This window comes from Triturus cristatus, chromosome 5_2 (assembly GCF_964204655.1).
Source record: "Triturus cristatus chromosome 5_2, aTriCri1.1, whole genome shotgun sequence".
In the NCBI taxonomy this organism is placed as follows: domain Eukaryota; kingdom Metazoa; phylum Chordata; class Amphibia; order Caudata; family Salamandridae; genus Triturus; species Triturus cristatus.
The window spans coordinates 514857521-514868109 of NC_140588.1; the positions used below are offsets into that span (position 1 = coordinate 514857521).

Sequence of the window (10589 nt, forward strand, 5' to 3'; positions counted from 1 at the left end):
GGGGTACGGCTATTCTTGCCGCACCGGGGTGGGGCACTGCTACAACCACGTCTGGGTCCTCAACAGTTGTGCCACTCGACGTTGCTCCCCAATACCAGCACACAAAGGGCACTCCACGGCCTCCCCGCAACAGCCACCTTTCGTGAAGTTCCACTGCTCCAAGCCTCACCGGCGGATCAGCCGTTCCGACTTCAGGCCCCGTGGCTGGGGAGCACCACCCGCTAGGCCAGTATTGTGACCGAATACATGTATGGAGCCTTTAAACCATCCTGCACAGGCTCCCCGGCGCAGACCGCTCCGTTAACGGGCGTCGCTCCAGCCAGAGGCCAGCAGGAAGAAACCACGGCCCCCGCAGTACAAGCCCACTCCAGCGCAGACCACAGGATCAGCCCGCACACCTCAGGAAATGTCAATGCACCCCCAGCACAGGCTGCTTCACCAATGCAGGACCCGGAAGGCCCACTGACTCACTTCACACTATGCAGCCGATGCCGTCGCCTGGGAGCAGAAGTGCGCACACCCAAGGGCCAGCCAGTGAGCTTTCAAGACTGGCAACGGCCCAGGTTCTCTGCCGTACTCTGCCACTCATCTGCGCTGCCTTTCACCTGACCCCTTCCGGTGGCACCGCAGCTCCTCTGCCTCGCCTCAAGCGGGCCGCAATCTCCTCCGGTAGAGCTCCCTCCTCGGCTGTAGGAAGCCCCCCTCCAAGCCGCAATCACGAAGCAGGTTGCGGGGGCTCATGCACCCGCTCAACCCAGGGAACGAGGAGACCAGGTCCGCAGGGAGTCACGCAGCCTCCACGACACCAGCCATGTCCGTGCACCTAAGTGGCTGGCGAGCTGTCGTGTTGATCGACCGCGTCGTCAGGCCCCAGACCTCTTCACAGGGTGCCCCACAGCACTCGAGCCCCCCAGGGACCAGCAAAGTCCTGTGCTCTGGCCCTACAATCCCAGCGGATAAAAGGCAAATTGGTGCGGAGCTCCCAGCTCACGTGTCCGCCATGTTCCGCTTTCAAGCCACGCCCCCATTGTGGATAGTAATTTAACAATAAACACCATAGTTTGGATCAGTGGTGACCAAACGTATGTTTATTTTGAAGATGCCTGTCAAAGGCATATTCCCAGCAAGGTGTCACTGCTGTGCATTTAAACACCAGCCTAGTCAGAGCACAGTGGTGCTTTTGGTAGAAATATATTTGTGGCTGATATTTAGGTAGTGTCAATACACACTGAAGCCCAAATTAGACATTTCACTTTCCATGCTGTAGGTGCACTTGGCAAAAGACACACAATTGATGGACGGAATGCAGAACAAATCAAAACATTCACCCCCAGCAGGGTCAATACTGATTGGCATGGCTAGGTCCAAACTGGGGTTGCATGGTGAGAAAAAAAAAAATGATGGATTGGGATGCATTCTGAGCGATTGCCACTGGCAGAGATTAATTTGAGCATTCCATCCATCACTGTGTTTGCCTAGTGCCCATAAAGGCAGGGTACATTGTATTTCAAAGTAGGATATGCAAAACATTTATGTTCCATATGGCCTTACAATGAAAACACCTAAAAACTTTTTTAAAAGTAGCAAGACTGACTACTTACATAGAGAAACACTGGATTGCTCATAACACAAAGCAAAGCAAATTACGGGTTGGTAACAGCTAGAAAAATATTTCAAGGACTCTTTTTTTAACAGGTAGACAAAATTCAAAGTAATGGCAAAGTAGAACGGTATCCAACTATTAAGGAAAAGGTATTTTAGAGCAATCACCTTTTCCCAAGCCTCTAAGGCCTTTCTGTAAGTATTCCAACTGTCACCGGAAAGCTCCCCTGTAGTGAAGGTTTAAATTGCTCCCCAGACTGAGACAAAGGAACTTGGATGTGGGGAGTTTTTTTTCCCCTTGATAGGATAGCCTGGAAGCTGTGCCCAGGCATATAGTGGGCTTCAAAGGAGGCCTTACCCTGCCACAGGCAAATGTAGCTCACACCTAGACCTGCTCTGTGTATTGTCCCTCTAGTCAGACTGGCACCAATCTTTGCGGGATGGGAAGCTGCTCCAGGACTGGTTTAGAGTGACCACAGGGAAGGAGGTCCCATGTCCATAGCCACAAAAATGGGAGGGCACAAGGAGCTCTGACCAATAAAGATTCTGTCATCGTAGATTTAGGGAGACTGGGGTACTTTGGGATTTTTTGTAGAAGAGGACAAAGGTAATTATGGAAAAGTGGGTTGGGGCATTATTATTATTATTATATTTGGGTTTGTAAAGCGCCCAGATACCCGGGGGTTTCCCGGCGCTGACAGAGGAAAAAGAAGCAGGGAGACGAGATGGAAGAGGGGTTTAAGCAGAGAAAAGCCAGGTTTTTAGGCCCTTCCTGAATTTCAGGTAGCAAGTTTCAAAGCGCAGAGAAATGGGGAGTGTGTTCCAGAGTGATGGCGCCAGATAGGAAAAGGAGCGACCACCAACTCTGGTGCGTTTGAAACGTGGCACGGAGAAGGTGCCAAGAGAGGAGGATCTGAGGGTACGCACAGGACAGTACGGTTGAACCAGAGTGGAGAGGTAGGGGGGGGGGGGGGGGGGAGTTGCCTGTTTTAACCCGGTGCATGTAACAGAGAGCTTTGAACTTAGCTCTAGATTCGATGCGCAGCCAGTGAAGGCTGCGCAGGGAAACAGCAGCAGAGGCAGTTCTGGGCAAATTGCAGAGCAGGCGAGCTGCCATGTTTTGCACCACCTGTAATTTACGTGTTACTTCCTTGTTAGCCCCAAGGAGGAGCACGTTACCGTAGTGTAACCTGGAGGTTACTAAAGCCTGGACCACAGTTCTTAGGGTATCTGGCGGCAGCATCCATGCTATTTTTCTCAGCCATCGCATGATATTAGTACAGATGGCTGAGACTTTCACAGCATGCTGCTTCATGGACAATTGGTTGTCAAATGTAACTCCCAGGTTACGAGCCTTGGTGGATGGAACCGGCAGGGGACCCATTTGCAGAGGCCAATACTTAGGGCCCCAGAGAGAGGTGTCAGGACCGAATAGAAGAAGTTCGGTTTTGTCGCCGTTTAGTTTTAATTTATTGGTCTGCATCCAGTTGGCAATATTGATGAGCCCAGATCGGAGAGATGAAGTAGGGGCGTGTTTATTAGAAGAAAGAGAGAAAATAATTTGGGTGTCGTCCGCATATGAAAATATAGAGAGACCAGATTGTTCTGCCAGAGAGGCGAGAGGACTGACATAAATATTGAAAAAGAGGGGGCTCAAGATAGAGCCCTGGGGTACACCGTGAGGGGACGGGAGAACGGTGGAGACAGAAGTGGGGGAAAAGACCTGAAAAGTGCGTGCGGACAGAAAACTGGCAATCCAGGCTAAAGCCATGCCATGGATACCAGCGGCCTTTAGGGTGGAGAGGAGGATGTCATGAGAGACGGTGTCGAACGCAGCGCTTAAATCCAACAGGATAAGCGCCACCGTCTCTCCTCTGTCCACCTGTTGTCTAATGGCCTCTGTGACACCTAAGAGGGTGGATTCGGTGGAGAATCCAGCCCTAAAACCAGACTGGGATGGGTGTAGGAATTTGGTGGCCTCAATGTGAGAGGAGAGGCAGAGGTTAATGTGTTTTTCTAAAACCTTGGACAGACAAGGGAGTAGAGATATGGGTCGGAAATTGGAAGGATTATTGGGATCGGCGTTGGTTTTTTTAAGAAGGGGAACCACCATGCCGTGTTTCCAAACTGCAGGAACGGTGGCTTCCGACAAAGATGCGTTCAGGAGGGCTAAGATGGGTAAGAGAGCGGGAATGTCAAGGGTGCTTAAAATTTGAGGAGGCATGGCATCAAGTGGGGAGCCAGATTTGATTTTAGCCATGAGTTTGAAAAAGAGTTCCAGAGAGATCGAATCCCATTTGTCAATAGAAGTGTGAGGAACAAGGGTAGTAGTATCCTGAGAGATGGTGTTGTCAGGATCTGTACTGGGAGGGATGTCTAATGCTCGTGGGGAGGCATCAAAACCGGCATAGATACGGTCTATTTTTTCCGTAAAAAATTCGGCAAGAGTATTACATTGGACTGTGTCCAAACAGAGGGCTTTTGGCGAGTTTGATTGTCCAGAAAGTTCTTGGACTGCTCTAAAAAGAGCTTTTGGGCGGTTTTGGGCTGATAGAATAAAGGTGTTTACATAGTTTGCCCTGGCAGATTTGCACAGGGAGTGGTAGTTTCGAAGTTCCATTTTATAAATGTCTTTATCGTTGGGGGAATACGCAGATCTCCATATGCGTTCAAGTTTCTTACACTTGGATTTGGCGCATTTGAGTTGGTCATTAAACCAGGGGGCAGGGGGGTGAGTGAAGTTTTGTTTTCCATTACGGGCCGGAAGACAGATATCAATGGCTGAAGAAAGCCATGTGTTAATTAAACTTTCATCTTTGATAGTGATATTGTTGGGTAGAGAGGGTAGGGTTAAGGCAAGCTGGTGATTCAGTTGTGACAACTTGAGTTTTTTCCAATTTCTATTCGGTCTTAGAGTCTGAATATGCACTGATGGACCGGCAATAACACTCGTCAGGATGTTAAATTCGATAATGTAGTGGTCGGACCAGGTAATAGGTTTGGAAGGGAGGCAGGTAATGACGTCAAGGTTTGAAAAGATGGGGTCAAGTAGATTACCTGCCTTGTGTGTAGGGCCCATGTTGTGAAGATGTAGATTAAGAGCGGCCAAATCTTGAAGAAGGTGTGTACGGATAGGACAGAGTGTGTTGTTAAAGTGGATATTAAAATCGCCAAGGAGAAGAAAGTTTGAAGTTTGTAGCAGTAGAGGAGCTATATTTTCCGATAAAGAAGAAGCCCATGCGCCAGCAGCGCCCGGGGGACGATAGAGTAAAACGCCCGACAGGGTGTAGTTAGGATTCAATAATAGTTTGAAGTAGCCAGCTTCGCAGTTGGGTATGGCTAAATCTTCCCACTTACATGAGTAGGTCCGTTTATATATGATGGCAATGCCACCTCCCTCCTTGCCCTGTCTATTACGGCACACATAGGTGTAGTTGTTAGGGAGAGCTGTAGCAAAGTCAGGTCCCGTGCAGTCGTTCAGCGAGGTTTCTGTTAAAAACAGAGCCGCTGGACTGTCAGAAACCAAAAGATCAAAAATGTCCCTCTTATGCTTAGGCATCCCTGGGAATTTTGTAACGTATTGATTAGGGAATGGTCAGGAGTTTTCCCCACCAGTAGGCTGGTGCCACGAATAAATACGGTGTTCACAGAACCCACCTTAGATCACTTCCTAACCTGTGGAAGAACAGAAAACTCCTGGACCTACTGCCAGTGACCTAAGATTAGACTTACTCTGCCTCTTGTACTCAGGACTAAGAAGTGGACTCAAAGGGTCATAAGGCTGACCTCTTGTTTGGGATACAAGTACACAACAAGCTTCAAGAGGCCTTTTACTGCATTCCCAGCTGCCACTGGACCTGCCCTGGACCCAATTGCTGGCTCCCTACTGGAGTCAGTCTCAACCCCAAGTGCTGTTCATAAGGTTATGGACTTTTGGCTGGTATCAAGGTGTACTCCTCCCAAAGATTCTTGAAACCTGGGATTTAGAAATGTATTGCCAACCCGGAAAAGGAGCGTGGGACCGGAACCACCTGCCAAGCCGATCCGCTGAAGGTGCAATACCACTGGGATTGAGTTTGCTGCATCTTCCACAAAGTTCTTCTCCATAACAGCAAAATTCAGTGGGATCGCTGTTGAAACCATCCAATGACATTGAGCCCTTTCGGCCACAGCCAGCAGCCTTGCCCCGCTAAGGAAATCCGAGCTCTAGAAAGGTATCAATGTCCAAAAATAGAAAACTTCATTGGACCAGGCCACAGCCTGTATCCGATGAATGTTGAGGACCATTTGGGCGTGAAACCTGATCTGATCCTGATTGATGTTGAGAAGTGTTTAGGCGCAAAACCTGAACTTCTCGCACTCTGGGCTTTTCCCCCCTTACTCAACGTCTTCACCGAGACCTCAGACTTAGGTCAACTTCAGACACCGCCTGCTGCACTGCACAAGTGAAGACATTTTTCTCTAGAAGAAAATTCCACGGTTAAAGGCAACTTTTTTACCGATCAAGGGCAACCAGATGACTGTGGCTGGCACTTAATCCTTTTAAGTATGGCTGATAGAGTGAGGTTTCCGAAATGACAAATCTCCATGTGACTAGCTAAATAGAGACTGGAGACAGGTGTGATGTTGTAAATCCCACAGGCTGTCACCGAGCGCACTTGTGTGTGTTTGGTCTCACCATTTATTTGGTTAGCTACCACTGTAAGGGTCAATAGAACTGTAGTGCTGCCTTCTTCAATATGGTTAACCCATATGAATTATGTGCTGTGCTGTTTTTGAACTTTTCAGAGTGCTGCCTCAGGGTACTAGTGAGCTACTACCTTAAATAGCATACAGTTCTCATTTCAGACAGCCCTTCCACCATGCCACACATTCCAAGAGTCTAAAGTAACATCAAAAAGAAGCGAACTGATGAGAAAAGATGTGTGAAAAAGAAAAAGAGACATAAATCCCGGAAAGGATTATTTTAAAATGAAAGTAAGGGGTGGACTACATTCAGCACACAAAAAGAGCCAAAAATATATATTTTTTAAATTTAAAGTACAAAACCTCAAATCTGCAGTACTTATATGAAATGCATTAGTGCGGAGCTTTAAGTGGGCTGGGTCCCTCCAGATCTAAAACCCAGTAGGAGTTTAAAAAAGGACACTAAAACAAATCCCTACCAGGCTCTATGTTCATGCCCTTACAGTTACTGCCAAATAACACTGATCAATTTCTGAACAATTAATGTAAATACCGTTAATGTAGTCTGTCAGTGATGTAGCTAGTATTTATATTTAACATGTTTTACTTAATTTAGACATCCCTAAGAATGTTAGCTATTTCCAGGATGTTGCGTTTCTGTGTTTTTTTCATGCAGCACATGACTCCTGTGTAGTTCATACTTTGAACTGAGTCAGCCTCACGTGTTTAGAACAGCACGTACGCAAGGCCTGGAGTAGAAGCTACAGGAGTGCGAGGTTCTCAAAGTGCCTGTCAGTGGGTCAAAAAGGTGTTCAGAATACAGTGCCATTCAATACTTGCAGCACACAAAGCAATGCCCATGTATGCCAAATGCAATTGTGATGCTGTGTGAAGGAAGCACGCAATTGTCAAAATATTGACAAGGTGGAAGCAAAATAAAAACATGCATACATGTCCAACAGTAAATACATCAGGAGTGATTGGGACACTCTGAAGACTGAGAACTCTTCCACAGATCTCAGTAACGTTTAATTCACAGTCTCACTAACTCAGAATTTAAACATTTCCAATATTATTAACAACAAAGCCACTTGCTACTCATTTATCTTACACAGCTAACAGCCATTGACAAAGCCAAAAGTAATTTGCTGTGTTATATTTAATGCAATAACAATGTAATCAAAGAAAGCTCAGAGGAACCAAAATACCGGTAATGGGGCACACTATAGGAAACAAAGAATGTTTGTTTAGTTGCGGAAGTCACGCCCCTTTTAGAGCCCCATTCCCTCTCACACGCATACTTTTTTCATCCCGTTTAATGCCCTACATTAGTGGGAATTAAAACAAACATATATGTCCTGATGAGGAGGTGCTTTAACTTTGATTAGGAGCTAAAAACGCCCTTTGTCGATGTTGATTTGTAGACATTTCTATTAACTGAACTGGTGCCATAATCCTACTATTGTCATCACACACTGCATAGGAGTTGTGACCGTCAGAAGCGGTGTAAAGGTGTTGTAAATGTATGTAAACAATAGTTGTAGAATAATACTAAAAGAATGCCCCCACCCATTAATTCAGTAGGTAGATTTCATCAGCACTTCTCATTCACATAGTTTAATAGTAGGTGCCTGCTTCGAGTGAAAACAACTTTAGCTTCATCGCTAACACCATTTAGAACTTCTCACTCTTATTTAACTACACGTATAAAACGATTAACAATTTCCACAAGAACTACAGTTCCCCATCTCCAGGGGCCAAGATAAGTATCCAACTTTCTACGTACACACAGAATTAGCACAATGCGCTATAGACACACGCGCGTAGCAAAATCCAGCCACAATGATCATGTTTCCATAATCTGACAGGAACACAGAGAAAATCGACCCCCACCTACTGTTCCTATTGTGAAGCGCTCTGACACCTTCGGGTAAAGTCCGCGCTATATAAAAAAGCATTAAATAAATAAAAATAAATGCAGCACGTGTATTGTAATGGGATTTATACGGCCTCTTCAAGGATTGCCTTGACCCACAACTCCCCACGTTCTCGCACCAGTTCTCCAGCATCTCCTTAATGGCGTTGGCTGGTCTCTGGATCACTTCTCCAGCGGCGATGCGGTTCACCACTGTCTCATCCAGCCGTCGGATAACCCCAGCCATGAGTGCCATGGCCCCGTAGAGCGCAACAAGGACGCCTCGCCTGCTAACCGCCTCACAGCGACAGCACAAGCCTTTAACCAGCGCGGGATGTATACAGCGACGTCACCACAAATGGTATACCGCCATTGGATAGAAAGAGGAAACATAAAAAAGAGGTGTGGACCATCGCTGTCAAGTGCAGCCTATTTAGGTGGACATAAAAAAAGGACCAACGGTTCTTCGAGCCTCGTCCTGAAAGTAGAAAACAAGCACTGGCATAGCCAATAAATAGGTCTCGCTTTTTGGACCTTATTGAGTGTTTAGTCAGAGCTATTGGCTTTGCCAATGTCTCTAAGCTATGTTGTAGAGCCCCGTGGGTGGTGTGCACCATGTTGAAAAGTTATCATAAAAAAGTGTTACAAGCATTTTTGTTACCATATATACACATACATTTCCAATAAACCCGTTGCAGGCGACATTGCCTCTACTACAACAGAAGGCAATGGGGGAAATACATTCTTCCGATTATTTTATTCTCAAATGTTGGCATGTATGTATATATAACCAATAAGATATTATTGTGTAGGCGAGACCTAAAAAATGAAGTGCTGCATGTTTTTTCAAAGCCTGCAAACAGATAAAAAATTACTAAAAATGCAGCAACATGCGCTGCTGCACAGTGGAAGGCCCTTCCCAAAGGTTGACTGGTCACCTTTCAGTAGTTTATTGTTGTATTTGAATGTTAAAGAGTTAGAGTTACTAATAGGGTGAAACCTTTGATAAAACAGCATTAACATGGGTGAAAATGACAACATAATGTAGTAATACTGTTACAAAACCGGCCGTAAAATTTGCCTCTTATTGCTGTAGAATTTTGTTAACTCTGCCACATAATTTGGTCCTCTCAAGCCAGAGAATTCCAGTGGACCTTGCTATAACAAAATGCCACTGCAATTATGAGAGAATGCTACTACAGTGGTTTCTAAATAATAATGGATTAACCCCACTTGGCACATAGCACCTGCCTTATCATTTGCAGTATCCATTATAACCTATGGGATTTATATTTCGGCGACGGGATATTCGTCACCGTTGTGACGGAGTAACCCATCTGTCAAGATCTAAATCAGGCCCAATGTCTTAAAATCACACAGTATTCCAAAATAGTAAAAAAGGGAGGAAGATAGCACCCAAATCTCAAATCCTTCTAACAGAAGTAACAGTCAATAGACAAGCTACTTTCAATTTAAAACATTTAAGTTCAACTGATGGTAACATTTCAAGGGAAAGCCCTGAAAAATCTTTCACAGTAAAGGAACATCTCAGAGAGGAACCTAAGGTCTTTTAGAGGGTCTAGAAATCTAAAACTCTAAAAATCTTAATAGCAAGGGATTATCCTTTCTAGAACCTCCCAGTCTTCCCAGAAAGCCTGGATAGCAGACCATTGACATTTTAAGATATATACTGGCAAATGTTTACAGAAACCATCTAGTACGAATTGGAGTAGCAAGGAAATTTCACAAGCGAAGGGGGAAAGAGAAAAGGATTCACGCCATCATTTAAAAATCCCTCAATGCTACAAATAAGTTGTAGAAGTAGCAGGGATTTGTGTAAAATCTGGGATAAATGTTCAGGAATGCCTTTGTTTGGCAGTCCCACCATTTTAACCTTCACGCCGAGAAAGCCTTGCCAGAGGAAAGTATGAAAGTGGGATTTTTCAATAAGGTGCTATGGCCATAGACTTTAGAAGAGAAAACCAGAAGCAGTGAGGCCAAAAATGAAGCACTATTATCACCTTTGCTGCTTCTTTCTGAATATTTGTAAGTATATGTGGGGATAAGAGGAAAAGGTGGGAAAGCATAGAGGAGTTGAGGAGGCCGTGGTAGAGCTGGAGCAACCACTCCCATTGTTTCTGGTACAGGAAAGCGAGAGAAGAACTTCAGTAGTTGAGTGTCTTCTTAAGAACCTAAACAGATTGATTGTTCAGAATTGCCTATCTCGTGATTGGGCTAATTATATCCTGTGGCTAAGGCACATTGAAAGCAATGTGGTAGGCTGAAGCAGCCGCAGTTATTTGAAGATCCAACCACTATGGAGGAGGTAGAGTGGGTGGATCTAAAGTGATTCTGGCACATGCATCAACATAGGGTTTTGCGATTC

The 10589-nt window shown here is 45.5% G+C and overlaps 1 protein-coding gene across 3 annotated transcripts in view; it reads right to left on the reverse strand.

The window, feature by feature from the left end:
* Positions 1 to 8547, reverse strand: part of MLH1 (mutL homolog 1) — a 388689-nt gene extending 380142 nt beyond the window's left edge. For 2 of the 3 annotated variants that reach the window (XM_085607539.1, XM_085607537.1), the window contains exon 1: positions 8344 to 8547. In XM_085607539.1, the coding sequence (XP_085463665.1) occupies positions 8344 to 8459 (116 nt within the window). In that variant the 5' untranslated portion in view covers positions 8460 to 8547. Of the gene's footprint in view, positions 1 to 8181; positions 8296 to 8343 lie in introns of those variants that run through there. The other variant, XM_085607538.1, reaches the window with a different exon arrangement.
* Between the last annotated feature and the right edge of the window lie 2042 nt (positions 8548 to 10589).